At 38.7% G+C, this 16461-nt stretch overlaps 1 protein-coding gene across 23 annotated transcripts in view; it reads left to right on the forward strand.

Annotated features, from left to right (window-relative positions):
• Positions 1-16461, forward strand: part of Dtnb (dystrobrevin beta) — a 439182-nt gene that overhangs the window by 314993 nt on the left and 107728 nt on the right. For 12 of the 23 annotated variants that reach the window (XM_023711049.1, XM_023711053.1, XM_023711057.1 and 9 more), the window contains exons 11-12: positions 8844-8933; positions 12550-12637. In XM_023711049.1, coding sequence (XP_023566817.1) covers positions 8844-8933; positions 12550-12637 — 178 coding nt within the window. The remainder of the gene's footprint in view (positions 1-8843; positions 8934-12549; positions 12638-16461) is intronic. The other 11 variants (XM_023711056.1, XM_023711058.1, XM_023711064.1 and 8 more) reach the window with 1 other exon arrangement.

Below are 16461 nucleotides of genomic sequence, written 5' to 3' on the forward strand. Positions count from 1 at the left end.
TCTTCTTCTTCATTATGTTTTGTTTTGTTTTAGGACAGGATCTACAGAGTCTCACTACATAGATCAAACTTATAGTGATCCTCCTGTTTTCAGCCCCGTAAGCACTGGGATTATAGGCACATGCCACTACACCCAGTCTTCATTACCATCTCAGTACGCCATGGAGGCAGGGCCAGCACAGCACACTGGGTGTCAAACTCGGCCACTGTGTTCTGCATAAGCAAGCACTTTAGTCCACTGAGCTATCTGGCTGGCCCTTGGGTTTTTCTTCCATAGTGTCCTTATCTCAGGCACAGTACTTGACACCTCTTAGGTGCTCTATGTATTATTTTAAATGTCCAGTTTCTATCACAAGTGCTATTAAAACTGCTGTACTTAGGTATCAGAATTGCTTACTTTTATGGATTGAATCCACATTTGACATCTTAGAACAATTCCTGTTTTATAGGAAAATATATTCTTATTAGGTTTGTTAGGGGTTGGGGGGTTGAGTGTGTGTGTGTGTGTGTGTGTGTTTTGTATAGGGTCTCGCTACACAGCTTGGACTCATACTGATCCTCCTGTCTCAGCCTCAGCACTGCGATTACAGGCATATGCCAACATGCCTGGTTTCAGTGGCTGGCTCGGCATGACAGTGTGTGGTATGGGGAATCAAACCCAGCTCCTTGCACTTGTCACATAGGCACTTAGCCTGCTGATCTATCTCCCTGGCCCAGAAAATACATTCTGAATTAGAAACTGTTTACTATTTCAGAAAATCAACTTTCTGAAACAAAACAGTTGTAAGTTGAGGGTTATATGTTATATGTTATATGTTACTAGGATAAGATACCTGATAGCCACAAGCGGGAGGGAGGCTTAATTTTGGCTCAGAGTTTCATTCTAGTTTTGAGACACAACAGGATAGCAGAAGATCATGGTGGAGGAAGAGGTGCTAAACCCCATGGCAAACAAGAAGCAGAAGGAAGGAACTCAGGATAAGAATATACCATTTGAGAAAATGCACCAAGATGGCAGAGTGATAAGCAGCGGAGAAAAAGCCTTTCAGAGTTGCCATCCAAATGCTGGAATATAGCAACAGGAAGGAGGCAAGTAGGGAACTGGGTCCCCTGGACCCAGAAAGGATCTGAAGCACACGAAGAGAGTGAAGAGAAAAACTTCAGTGATGAAGGAGGAGAGAGCTGATAGGACCATCTCCCTGAATTGGGAGTGACTGCACAAGAAGGAGCAATTCAAACCTGCAGCACACAATAACTGCTGGCGACCCCAGAGGCCTCCATGTACAGATGCAACAGTGGAGGGAAGCAGTGAACATGAAGGAAGACACTAGTGAGAATGAGTACAACAAAGCAATTGAATAAGACTCTAGGGAAAAAAAAATGAAATCAGGAGTAAGATAACTGCAGAAATGGTATCCAAATGAAAACCATGCTTAGTGATAGAGCAGATACAAACAAAAAAATGGAAGAGCTTCAGAATATTATGTAATCAATGAATGCTCAGTATAAGAAAGAAATGGAATCCATAAGGCATATTCAGGCAGAATAAAAATGCCAACAACAGGAAATTAAAATGACAAAGAACAAGTCAATACATATCAATAATAACCATTATGTTAATGGTCTCAGTTCACCAATCAAAACACATAGACTGGCAGAATGCATCAAGAAGCATGATCCAACAGTATACTGCATATAAGACACACATTTTATTGAAAAAGAAGTTCATAAACTAAAAGTCAGAGGATGGAGAACAATACCACATTCAACAGGAACCCAGAAAAAAATCAGGGGTAGCTATTCTATTTGCAGACAAAGTGAACTTGAAACCAAGATTGAATATGAGAGACAAGGAAGGGCGCTCCATCCTTGTAAAGGGAACAATCCAAGAGGAAGAGATAATCATAAATATATATGCACCCTTTACCAGTGCACTCAACTATATGAAACAAATATTAACAGACATGAAAAAGCAAAGAAGTGCTAATGCAATTGTACTGGAGGACCTCCATACCTCACTGTCACAAAAAGACATCAAGTAGACATAAAACCAACAATGAAATATTAGAACTGAGCCAGACTTTTGAACAAATGGGCTTAGTAGTTATCTCCAAAGTGTTCCACTCCACAACATCAGAATACACATTCCTCTCAGCTGCAGATAGGACATTCTCCAAAACAGGCCACACACTAGCTCATAGAACATGGTTAAGGGGCCGGAGAGATAGCTCAGTAGAATAAGTGTTTACCTGGCAAGCACAAGGGCCTGAGTTCAATCCTCAGTTCCACAAAAAAAGAAAAAAAACATAGTTAAGTAAATGCAAAGAAATTGAAATTATCCCATGCACATTATTGGGCCATAGTGCAATGGGATTGGAAATCAGTGGCAAAAAAAAACCCACAAGAACTTCATAAACACATGGAAATTAACACCCTCCTAAACAACTAGTAGGTCACAGATAAAATGAAAGAAGAAAATAGATAGTTCTTACACTTAAATGACAAAACATACCAGCACTTATGGGACACATTTAAAGCAGTCCTAACATGGAAATTTATTGCAATGAATACCCATGTCAGGAAAACACAGCAAGTACAATTAAAACAACTTAGTGATGAACCTTAGTCTTCTAGAAAAAGAAGAACGGGCTAAGCCAAAAGCTTGCAGGAAGGAGGAAATTATATAAAGAGCACACCAGAAATTAATGCATTGGAGGCTGAAGAAAACGATGCAGAGGATTAGTGAATCAGAGTTGGTTCTTTGAAAGGTTAAATAAAATTGACACACTATTATCCAACCTTATCAAAAAAGGGAAGGAAAGATTCAAGTTTAGCAGTACTCCCAAATTCATTCCTAGAAGCAATTAGGAATGAAAAGGGTGAAATTACAAGGGAAGAAAGGTTTATTGAGCTCACAGTTTGTGGCAGTTTCAGTCTATAATCAACTGGCTCCAAGGTAGCCAGAAGACAGAAGAAGGCAGAAGAAGACAGCAAAAGGAGGAGAACAAACCTCTTCTTCCCTTAGAGTGTATATCTGATATCTGCCAATGCCCACACCATCTCTGTGCTCTCCTCTTCCACAGCTGAGGATTTTTATAAAGTAAGGACCCTGGCTCCCTACTGAATCACTTATTTGAACTTCTAAACTTCTCAAGTTGACACAGTGAACAACATCCTAGAGATATAAAGGCATGTCCTTTTCACTTGAGGATGTAAAACTGCTAGCGATATACTTAAGCTTCTAGAGTCCTCAAGTTGACACAAATCATCACCCATAATATATTCTAATGAGATGGAAAATGCAGAGCAGATGCACAGGTTCCTAGCTATACATGAATTTCCAAAGCTGAATCAAGATATAAAAATCCTAAATAAAACAGTATCAATAGGGCTAGGAAGATAGCTCGGTAGTCTAAGTGCCTGCCTGGCAAGCACAAAGACCTGATTTCTCTCCCCAGTGTTACATGCCATGCTGGCCTCTGAACCCAGAGTGTACTGTGCCAGCCCTGAATTGGGGTGTGGTGGCCCGCACCTGTAATCCCAGTGCTGAGGAGGTTGAGACGGGAATCACTGCAAGACTGCGCTGCATAGTGAGACCCTGTACCAAATAAATAAATAAGTAACTAAATAAAATATTTTTTAAAAACTATCAATCAGTGAGATCAAAGATAAATTAAAAATCTACCAACAAAAAAAGCCCAGGCCCTGATGAATTCACTGCTAAATTCCACAAAAAAATTTAGAGAAGACCTAGTCCTACTACATCTCAAAATCTTTAGTAAAATTGAAAGGGAAGCAGTACTCCCAAATTCATTCCTAGAAGCAAGCATTACCCTGATACCTAAACCAGAGAAGCATCCAAGTAAGAAAGAGAATTACACGCCAATTTCCCTCATCAACATAGATGCAAAATCCTCAGTAAGATACTAGCAAACAGAATGCAGCAAATCAAGAAGATTATACACTACGACCAAGTTGGATTCATTCCAGAGATGCAGGGGTCTTTTAGTGTATGTAGTTCAATAAATGTAATATATCTTATTAACAGAGCCAAGGACAGAAACCATATGATTGTCTCAATTGATGGAGAAAAAGCTCTTGTCAAAGAGTAACACTCATTCAGGTGAAAAAGCTTACAGAAAGTTGAAATAGATGATATTCACCTCAATGTGTCAAAAGCCATGTATGACAAACCAGCAGTGAATATACTAAATAGACAGAAGCTGAAAACTTTCTCTTTAAAATCAGGAACAAGAGTTCAATCCCTGGTTCCACCAAAAAAAAAAAAAAAATCAGGAACAAGACAAGATGTGAGTTTTTATACAATGGAGTACTACTCAGCCATAAAGAAGGATGAACTGGAGATTTTTATAGGTAAATGGATAGAATTCTAGACCATCCTCATAAATGGATTAAATCAGACTCACATTTGTAAACATCGTTTTGTCTCCCTAATGTGAGAAGTGGAAAGAGTGAATAAAATCAAGATTGTATAGTAGATATTGTAAAATGGGAGGAAACTTCAGAAAAGAAGAGAAACTGGGATGTGGGAATAGAGAATAAAAGGAATCCACTGATGAACACAGTGCTCTCCATTATCCAGTTACTTTCCAAACACATGAGACTTTTGGTAGACACTGTAGATTTAAACTGTAACATGTATATTTTATCAGAAAAGAAAGAATCAAAATTAAAATGACTGAGAAAATAGATGCAGCTTGGATTATAAGCAGGATGTCACATCATCCCAAAGAAAAGTATTAGAAAATTCATGGACACTTATGTCCCTTACTACTACATGTAGCTATACTATAATACTTCTCATTTTGGTCTGTGTTGTTAGTTAACTGGCAAATAACACTAGTTTTGAATAGCAGTCTTCCTGTAAACCTAAACTAGTGTTTAGTGGCTTATTGCTTCCTGTTTCACTAATAAAAAAAAGAAAAATTCTGTAAGCTTCTGCTTTATTCACCTCCCCACCTGTGCCTGTACCTGCACACGTGGTTATATGTCCTGGTAGATGGGCCTGCACGTTGCACTGGACCTCATTCATCGTCCCTCACCAAGTAAGGATTTCTGATAAGAATTTTTCTCTTCTACTTCCTCTACCATCTTTTTACATGTATCTCAACTAGATGTTCTCTATCAACTCATAAATCTGCTATTTCTCCTTTTAAATTTTTTATTATTAGTACATGTTTACAATGTATGACGATTACGTTCATCATGGGGAGTTCGTACACATAACACATCTCAAATTTTTTTATGTCTCTTTCCCTCCCCTCCTATCTCCTGAATAAAAAGTCCTGGGTTTGGCCTCTTTTCTTCCCAGCTACATCTGTGTATCTCTTCTTCTCATTTCAGAAGAACTTATTGAAACAGTAAGTGGCTATTTCAGTTTCTCTACAAATTTCTCTACGAATAAATTTCTCTACAAATCATACACACTCCAGACTTCTACCTTTTACTATTCTGATAGAATTATCTTTGTCAAAGAAACCTCGTTGACTTGTACAGCAGTAGTTCATGCTCAGTGCTTGTCTTACTTGATCTATCATTGGCCATTTGTCATAAATGATCTCTCCTTTATTCTTGAAACAATTTTGCCCTTATTTTGTACATATTATGCTCTCCTAGTTTCCCTTCTATTCCTTCTTGGCCTCCTGTGCAGGGGTTGGGGTGGTTGGGAGTGGGCAGGACCACAGCATGTTATATACAGGGGAATAACAATGAGAAGAACATTAATGTCATTGAATGCCTGTCATTTCAATGCCTGTCATTGAAAACAGTGGGAGCCAGGGGCTGGGAAGATAGCTCAGTAGAATAAGTGCTTGCCTGGCAAACACAAGGGCCAGAGTTCAATCCCCAGTTCCACCAAAAAAGAAAGAAAATCATGGAAGCCAAAAGAAAATGGAATAGTGCCTTAAAAGTGCTTAGAGAGAAGAAATAAAGCCATGCTGTTAAGTTGAGCTGTGGGGGACTCAGGTCAATAATTTCTGACATTGCCAGTTAAACAGAAGACCCAATGCTATTATGGGCTACTGGACTCTTTTAGAATATTTTGCTGAGTTTACACACCTATAATATTCAATAACGGAACTTAGAAAAAATGGGGTATACAGATGAATGTCCATTTTGTATCTGTGTATTCAAAGTGGTTGGGATAGATATATAGTTACATTCTGTTAATGAATAGAATGATTTGTTCTAATGGAGTTTGTAAATAGGATCACAAGTCCGCATCTTGTACAGCAATTAACCACTAAGAAGAATATATGCAGTGTATTATTTGTTGAAAAATAATAAATAAATAAAAAATAATAATAAACAAAAAAAAGTGCTTAGAGAACTTTGTTCTGTTTTGGTTTGGTTAGGAGAGGTTTGGTTTTAGAGACTGAGGTCTCTGTAGTTCAGGCTGGCCTTGAACTTGCCATGTAACTCAAGCTGGCCTTAAACTCGTGGCAGTCTTCCTGCCATAGCCTTCCGAGTGCTGAGATTAGCATGCCCAACCTTTTTTCTAAAATATACACATTTCTTACCTTTATCCACTAAACCTATAAGCAGTGATGGGGCAGGAACAATAAGCACCCAATACCCTGATTGTGGTTTCTAAGTACTTTTTTTCCAGTAAAGGAAATCATGGGTTTCCTCTTGGAAAAATGGTTGATTTCAGATCTGCTACAGAATATATACAAGATGAAATAGGAATAGTTTATGCGATAAAGCAAGGAAACTAGTAAGCCCTAATGGATATTTCAAAGAACATAGAAGCTTCCTTATGAGGGCTCCCTCTGGCCAAAGGTAGAATACTTTGAGCATGAAGACAATGGTTGAGAGCCAGATGATGATTAAGAACAGAAGGATCACAAATTGAAGGTCAGCGCTGACTATATAACAAGGCCCGAGAGAGAGAGAGAGAGAGAGAGAGAGAGAGAGAGAGAGAGAGAGAGAGAGAGAGATCACTAGCCACAATAGTATATTTCAGTACTCCTGACCATTTGGGAGGCTAAGGCAAGAGGATACCTGATCCCACAAATTTAAGACTAGATCAATTAACATAGTGAGACTCTCTCAAGAAGATTGAAATGAAAAAAAAAAAAAAAAAGAAGATTGAAATGGAGTCGACCAAATAGCTCAGCGGATTAAAGCGCCTGCTTAGGCAGAGGCAGGGGCCAGGGGTTCAATCCCCAGGCCTGCCATGCCAGCCCCACCCCCAGGGCACACTGAGACACCAATTGAGCCTGGGCATGGTGGTGCACTCCTGTAATCCCAGCACTTGGGAGGCTGTAAAACAGGAGGATCACTACAAGTTCAATCTATGCAGTGAGACCCTGTGTACCATGTCCTAAATTTAAAAAGAAGAAGATTGAAATGGATCAAGGCACCTCAGATGCATAAAAGTCTGAGTTCATAGTGTTACTAAAAAAGAAATTTCTTTTTAACCACTGAAGGCTACTAACTCATTTTGTTGAGATTTGTTAAATAATAGAGGATATCAACTTTTGTTTTTCCTTTGAGTGAGTAGTATCTTCAAGAGAAACAAAGGAAATGGACACTTGCAGAAAGGAGGATAAAATCAGAAAAATTGATGTTTTCCAATCCCTAATAAAATAATGGATCTAAGCAAGACTCATCAAAAAATGCTAAAACCATTAGGTAGAAAGTTGATGGGGACTTCTGATGGAGAAATAGGACCAATAACTCCTGAACCCACTAATCAGTATCTATAATCCATTCAATTATGTGCCTCCTTTTCTCAATTGTTAGTGTAACATTTGAGATTCTTACTACTTCTGATTCTTACTACAACTGATTCTTACTACTTCTCAAAAACAAAGCTTTAGTGAAGCAACTAGATCTAATCTCAGGATGGAAAAGCAACTTAAAGGATACCATAGAGGATCCTGTCAAATCCAGGATGTAAGATATTCTACAACATAACATTATTACTTCACAAATAAGTGTCAGAAGATGGACAGGGAAAGGAGAAAACTCTTTGGATTAAAATTAGAAATGTATTAATCAAATACAAATGTAAAAGGAACATAGCAACCATTTATTTGAATCTTGATTTTAACTGGAAAAAGAGATTTTTTGTAATTTGTATTTTTTAGGTGAACTGAGATATTTAAAACACTTGTTAATTTTTTTGGTGTGAAGTGTTCTTACTGTCTGACAGATATACAGGGTCAATGATTCCTGAGTGAAATAATTACCTTGAATTTGTGTTAACACCTCTTTCTGCACAAATAAAGCTATAGGGAGAAGAACAAACAAAATTTTTGAAAGATTTTGTATTTGTTCAAGTTTGGTGATAGGTACATTAGTGTCAGTCATTATATTACTCGATTTCATGTCCCTATAGTAAAAATATGTTTTAGAATAATAAAGACCATGCACTTAAGAGAGAGCCTCACAGTACTGTCTTATAATTAGGAACAATTCTAATAATTTAGGTTCAAGTACCAGTTTAGGAGAGAAACTGATGCTAAAAATAGTAGCCATAGAAATGAGAATATTTACTGGTAGTATGAGGCAACACTGACAATCTTTAAATGTAGAAAAAGCTACAGAAGTATGTTACATGGGAGTCACTTAATAATTTTAAAAGACAGCTTTCTCTCCTTGAGGGCTGTGGTGTCAGTCAGCTAGAGCCTGCTTTTATTTAAAGGGTCTGTGGGATAGATTCCTAATGGTCTGACTGTATTTCACCATACATTATAGTTTTCTTATTGTTATCATGATATTATTGTCTGTATTTTTAAGTTTTCTCATTTTAATCCATGTTCATCTCTCTATATGTGTTTATGTCATGCTTGCTGTCTCTGCTTCCATCATTCCCAGGTTACAGTTTAGCCAGGACATGTCCAGTCCTTTGGCCGATGAGCATGCGCTGATAGCCTCCTATGTGGCCCGTCTGCAGCACTGTGCACGGTCAGTGGTAGTGCAGCAACACTAGGCGGGTGGCTAGGGCTAATTTGGGGAAACGGGTGGTGGTTTCTGCAGTTGCCAGTGGGAGAAGCTCTGCAAGTGGGGTCATCTTTGTATAGCCACCAGCTATAAATGGAGGTGTTAAAATAATTACTGAAGCATTAGCTTCCAAGAGAGAGGGATCCTTGCCATGCCTAGCACTTACCTACACATGTAGCTAGAAAATCTCCACTAAAGTGAGGTTTGGCCTCTATAGATTATACTGGAAGAGTGCATACACCTCTGAGATAGAGAGTTCAAAAGATCTAGCATTCACAGAGGTATCATATGCATTCTCTTCCTGTTCATTCTTACCTAAATAATAAAATGTTTCCATTAATGTTCAAAGTTTAAGGCTAATCAATCCATAGATATCTCCATTGTCTAATAAGGGGACTTCAATACAATTACCGTATTACATTTGTACCACACTTAATCTGTTAGCAAAAACCTAACATTGTTTATTCTTTAAACAATTGACTTTCAACAGTGGGTTGGATCATTATCACCTCAGAGACTTTTTAACAAACTACATATACGTCGTATATTATAATCATGTGTATTACAATGGTCCCATCTCTCTCACCTTGAAATCTAAGATAATGACTTGCTATTAATATGGGTATGTAAATGATCCCTTCATGGGTTGGAGTGGAAAAAATATTCAATAAACACTAACTAGAGGAAAGATAATCATTTTTTTAAAGTTAATACCAATCAGCTGGATGTAGTGGTGCACTCTTGTGATCCCAGCATTCAGGAGGCTGAGGGAGGAGGATCTCTGTGAATTCGAGGCCAGCCTGGGCTACAAAGTGAGTTCAAGACCAGCTTGAACTGCATAATGAAACTCTGTCTCAAAAAGACAACCAACAAAGAAATCCAAAACGAATAGCAAGTTAGTACTAAACAAAGTGACATTATATTCAGGCATATCCAAAAGCTCCTATCCACTTCATGTTTATATCACCACCATTCCAAGAGCAATGACAGATAAGGTTTAGATAGCCTAACTTCATCACTTCTTTCTGCAAAGTTGCAAAGAGGAGTAACAGTGCCAAACTGCTTGTAAAGCTCTGCTTTGAGACTCTTGAGGGAGAAAAACATAATTTATAAGCTATTATATATGTAAAAACACAGCCAAAGCCTTAGATTTTGATCTTAGTTTTGCTCATAGCATGCCCTTGGGAAAATCATTTGAGCTCATTCCTACTCCCTGTGATAGAAGACGAACAGTCAGTGGGGAAATCATATATGTGGGGGGGGGACCTTTTTAATACTTTATTTCATACTATCTCCTGTAGTTCCTGGAGGAGTGCTAACCTTTCAGATTCCCAGGTGGGCTTAATGGACTGTTATATAGGAGGGAAGAAAGGCCACAGAGGGCATCATCTCCATCCACCAGGTGGTTCTGCATGCTTATCCCAGCCTTCCAGATTAATCTCTGGAAGTAGAGTTGTTTTAGCCTAGGCAGGGCAGATTACTTTTTAACAATAAGAGCAGTTGTCTAAGGTGATATGAAGCTACTACAGTAAAAATAGCAGGAGAATCTTGGCAAGAATTACTGCCTGATATTTTAGCTTACAATGGTTTATAGTAGATTTAGCCAAGGTCCTCAAGTCTTAATGCCTAGGTGCTCCCTGATCAGAAACTGATGGCCAGCAGGCCCAGGAGAACATGAGTGGGTGAGTACTGCATGTCTTGATTTATAGTTTAAGGAACTGAGCACTATATTGCCTTTAAAAAATTAGAAATTTGCTGGCTAAATCTGAAAATATAAGTCAATTCAAACAGAACAATAATGAAACAATAATGAAACAGAACAATAAGGATTCTTTCTAGTTGCCTTCAGATAATTTTCATTGGCCGTAAAACCTCTCACTAATACAAGACTCAAGTTTCTGACTAGGGAGTTGGGTAATAAAGCAACCATGTCATCCACACATGTGTAACAGGCATATAGGAGAGATAGGATGTGTTAGGAAAGGAAGGAGTTCTTTTGTACAAAGGAACTCACTGTATCCTTTGCCTTTACAGAAGTCAGCTTCTTTACATCCCACTTTTTAGGCTGCTAATTCCTCTATAATATTATATACCTACTAAGCATTCATTTTTGTTATTTTCATTTAAAAGATAATTTTTATCTTGTTTAAAGCCAACACTTTACAGCTCAAATCTTACAATGTATTCTTGATCATAGGGTCTTTAACCTAAAGCATTAAAGCCAACTGATGATAGTCTAATCTCAGTATGCCATCATCTTTAAAAGGGACAATTATAACATGCTGGAAGCCCATGTTTTCACAGCTACAACTGTAGAATGTTAATAGATTTTGTAGCTAGCTGACTTAAAGCTCATTTAAAAAAAAAAATCCGTCCTACAGAAAAGTTAAGCTTAGAAGAATTGGTCACAGAGATAAAAATACAGGAAGTTTGGTGTTTTGTTTTGTTTTGTTTTGTTTTTTATGGAACCAGGGATAGAACTCAGACCCTTGCGCTTGCCAGGGAAGCGCTTATTCTACTGAGTCATCTTCCTGGCCCCAGCTAAGGGGCAGACGAAGTTTTATTTTTATATTAAAGAAAAAAATATGGTTCTAGAAAAAAAAAAGATCTTCACTGACTTGACTTCAGTCTTCCCAGATTCCCCTCAGTCATTATAAAACAAGATTTGGTGAGTACTGGACTTAATTCTTACATATTACTTATCATACTGCAAAATTCTAATTAAGAATTTTGGGAAACTTCAGGAACCCTAGGGCCAAAGTAGAGCCATGCCACAACAGCCTTCTCTGGTCAGTCTTGTCATCACTGTTGCTCTAAAATTTCTGCCAGACTTAAAGAGAATTATTAGCCACAGCAGTCCCTGTTGATTGAGGGCTGCCTTGATATGGGTATATAGTAGTTGACATAAAGTGCTAGATTAAAGAAGTCATATGTATAGATGGAATGAGCTTGCTACTCAAGAACCCATCTTTCACTCAGAAGTGAACAGGACTTTGCATTTGTAGGATGCTGACTCTTCTTGTTAAAGAATAACAGGCAAAACTAATTCACTCTAAGAGAAGACCATAGTTGTAAAACAAACATAGTAAAAGAGAAATTTTCTCTAGCTTATGTGTCCATCCATGGTCAGGGTTTTCCACTTTTGTTCAGCTAGTGTTAATTCTACTTTTTCTTGCCCTTTTGTTTTTCATGATGCTGTAATTTTCTTCTGGTCTTTTTGAGATTAAGATCTAGGCCTACTATGTCATTAATTTCCCCAAACATTTGTTTAGAAATCTCTATAATAGACTGTAGGTGCTATATTTTTTTCCTCAGTCCTTCATTTAAAACAAAGTGCCCCTTCAGTAGTGTGAGAGCAGGGAGATGTACTGCTGAGGAAGAATGACACATTCAACCCTTGTCTTTTTCTCTAAATTCCTCTTTTTCTCAGAAAACCATGAGTGTCTATGACCCAAGTCTTCATTTCTTTTGTTACTCTCCTTATTTATAAGCTTTTTTTCCTATCTGTTCTTTGCAAGAATGGAACAAGAGTTGGGAATGTTTAATAGACACCTGTTGAATATTTTTATCTTCTTGGCAGTGTCCTGGACAGTCCTACCCGACTGGATGAGGAACACCGGCTTATAGCGCGCTATGCTGCCCGGTTGGCTGCAGAAGCAGGAAACATGGTAAGTGAAGAGGAGATCCAGGAGAGCACAGAAATTAGTTATTATTTCAGTACAATAATTATGTAAATGAGTAATACTCAAAGGAGAGGATACCTCAGGGACAGAAAAAAGGGAATAGATTTAGGGATGAAGGAGACTTCAGTTTACCTTTAATATTCTCTCCTTTAATATTTTCTCTCTCTCCTCCTATCTTAGCCTCCTGAGTGCTGGAGTTGCAGGCTTGTGCCAATATATATATATATTTATATCCATCCACAGGAAAATGCCAAGCCCCAGTGGCTTCACTGTTGAAATACTATCATGCTTAAGAAAGAAATAGTGCAGATACAAGGATTGGGTTCAATCCCTGGGGTGCAGTGCCAGCCCCACCCCTGGGGCATACTGAGCCACGATTGAGACTGGACATTGTGCACATGCCTATAATCCCAGCTCATGGGAGGCTGAAAACAGGAGTCTCACGAGTCAGATCTGTGTAGTGAGACCCTGTAGACCCTGTACTAAATACAAAAAAAGAAAGAAGAAAGGAAGGAAAGAATCAGTCTGCTGCAAACTATTTCAGAAAATTCAAGAAGAAACACTCCCCAGGTAATTTTTATGAGGCTACTATGGCCTCATACCAAAGCAATATAAGGGCATTACAAGAAAAATTGCTTACCAAAATTTCTCATGAACATAGATGCAAAAATATTTAGCAAATAAATTCCAGCAATACATAAAAAGAATAATATTCCATGATCAAGTGGGATTTACCCTAGGAACACAAATTTATTTAAATTTAGTACATGAAAATGAGCCAGTATAATTCACCATGTTCATAGTTTGTAGAAGAAAAGTTTAAGATCCTTTCCATAGATGCAGAAAAACCATTAGGCAAAACACAGCACCTATTTATGATAAAACTTCTTCACTAATATAGTAGATTTCCTTACTGTGATGAAAAGAACCTAGCAAAAAATGTTTCATATTGTATCACTTAAAAATTAATATTAAAACCACTTCCCCTTATTATTGGAAACAAAAGAAACAGATATACCTCTAGTCAGAATTTTTCAGAAAATTTAGAAGCACTAACCAGTTGAAGTACTTGACTAGCATGACTTGTATCAGAGTGACTTGTATCAAACAACAAAATTAAGTTTGAAGGGCTGGCGAGTTAGCTCGGTGGACTAAGCACCTGCTTTGGTAAGCGCAAGGACCAGGATGCCTCAGTCCCGCATGCCACACCGGCCCTGGCCTTGGGTGCTGAGCTGTTACTGAGTCTGGCTGGGTGGTACACACCTGTAATCCCAGTGCTGGGGAGGCTGAAAACAGGAGGATCACTACAAGTCCAAGCTATATAGTGAGATCCTGTACCAAATACATGAAGAGAAAGAAATGAAAATAATAGTATGTTTGAAAACTGCAAAACATTGTTAAGAGAAATTTAGGAAAATGTGTATGAAGGGAGAAAAATGTCATATTTACAAATTGAAAAGTTCATTGCTGTTAAGATAGAAATTTGGCAAACTTGTCCCTACTTGGTATGAAGACTCACTTTAAAGCTATAGTAATAAAGAAAGAATGCATTAGCAAAAGGATAAGCAAATAAACCAAAGAAATCTGATTTCAGAGTAGCCATAAAATAGACTCACATGAGTGCAGTCAAATGACTTAGGACAAAGGCAGTTCAACCTGGAAAGGAAAATCATTTTAAGAAATGCTGCTGCTGGCATACCTGGGTATCTCTGTGGACAAAAACGAACCTCTGCTCCTGTTTCAAACTGAATAGAGAAATCAGTTTGAAATGTACTATACTATAAACTTACACATAAAGCTAACAACAGAAAGCTTGCAGAAAAAAAATTACAGGAGAATTTACTGAACTTGGAGAGTTTCACAAGCTATTAGAAAGAGAAAACATAAGTTGGTTCTTATAAGATATAAAATTTTTTACCCATCGAAAGATACTGTTAATCTGGTACATGCCTATAACTCCAGCATTTGAGAAGCTAAGGCTATAAAATTATGAGTTTAAGCCAAGCTTGGACTAAATAGTGAGATGCTGCCTAAAAATAAAAATTAAGAAAAGAAACAATAAATAAGTACTTGATTCTCTGGAGATTGTATAATTCTTTTGTCTTTTAAGAAATAAGTAGGAGAGCCCTAGCCCAATCCCGGTGAGTGTGTGGGAGAGCTTCCCGCTACCTTGCACTGGCAGGACCTACTACTAGTCCCAGCCCAGGTGCAGCATGGGTGAGACCCTCTTCCACCTGCTTGGGACGCCCCCCACCACTCCTCAGCACCTCCCCCACCCCGCCCGCCGAGGAGGAATTTCTGCCGCGTTCCAGGAACCCCCAGACCCAGTCCTTAGCCCAGGCCCGGTGAGTGTGTGGGAGAGATTCCAGCTACCCTGCGCCAGCGGGACCTACTACTGGTCCCAGCCCAGTTGCAGTGTGGGTGAGGCCCTCTTACACCTCATTGGGATGCCCCCCACCACACTGCAGCACCTCCCCCACCCCACCCACCAAGTAGAAATTCCTGCCGCGTTCCAGGAACCCCCAGACCCAGTCCTAGCCCAGGCTTGGTGAGTGTGTGGGAGAGCTGTCTCTCCTTCCACTCCACCTTGTGCCCTCCAGGCTCCGCTCAGGCCTGGCATACGGGCCTGGGGTCAAACCCTGCAGCTGCAATCCCTACAGAAAATGTAGAGGATAGAACCACCCAGCTAGTCCAGGAGTGGAAAATCTTGCCAGAGGGGCACAACAGGTTCACCCCAAGGGCAGCAGCAAGAAGGAGCTGAGCACAGCAGCCAGACCCAAGCCAGGCACAGCTGGATAAATTCAAACTTTGTAGATCTGAACTTGAACTTCAGTACGTGCTAAGGGTATAATTGCAACAAAGATCTACAGTAAAGATCAGAAGACAGTGCTACACAAAATGATGAGAAGGAACAAAATGCAATCTCAGAACCCAAGCCCACCAGTAACAAGTGCAGAGGACACTAACACAAAACAAATTGGGAATCACACATCTGAAAGCAATGAATCAACGGCTTCTGAAATAAACAGCTGCAGAAAGGTATACAGGAACTCAGATTGGAAATTAAAAAAAAGAAATCCCTGAATTAATAACATCTGCAATAAAGAATCAAATGCAGAAACATATGGAGGAAACCCATTGCCCACCCAGAACAAGTGCGGAGGACGCTAACTCGACTCAAATGCATGAATTAATACCGTCGATAGTAAATAAGCAACAGCACAAAGTTATAGAGGAACTCAGAGCGTAATTCTTTTCTGAAATAAAAAAAGAACTCTCAGAACTCATAGCATCTGAAGTAAAGAAGCAACTACAGAAACATAGGGAGGAAACCCAATCTGAAAAAAACACTGCATTAAAGAATTTATAACTGCTTCTAAAGAAGACATTGACAAAAAAATAGAGATTAGCAGAATGATGGATTCCTTGAATGAGCAATACAGGAAAGAAATAGATTGCATGAAGCAGAGTCAAAAAGCTATAGAGGAAATTAAAATCTCAATCACAAGCTTGCAAAATGGTTTAAGTGAAAGTGAACACAGAGTTTCAGATCTTGAAGATGCTGGTGCAGCTAGGGAAAAGGTAGGAAAGGATCGCTTAAAAAAACAACAAGGATGCAGGAAAAACTAATCCATCACCTGCAAGATGATGCAAAGATGAACACCGTGAGACTAATAGACATCAATGAGAAAGAAGGAGTTAATACAAATGAGATTAAAAAAATATGGGCAGAAGTAATAGCAGAAAACTTCCCAAATATGAGGAAACAATCTGACATTCAGGTAACTGAAGCATACAGAACGCCAAGT

The sequence above is a fragment of the Octodon degus genome, unplaced genomic scaffold (genome assembly GCF_000260255.1).
Source record: "Octodon degus isolate 3935 unplaced genomic scaffold, OctDeg1.0 scaffold00019, whole genome shotgun sequence".
Classification (NCBI taxonomy): Eukaryota; Metazoa; Chordata; class Mammalia; order Rodentia; family Octodontidae; genus Octodon; species Octodon degus.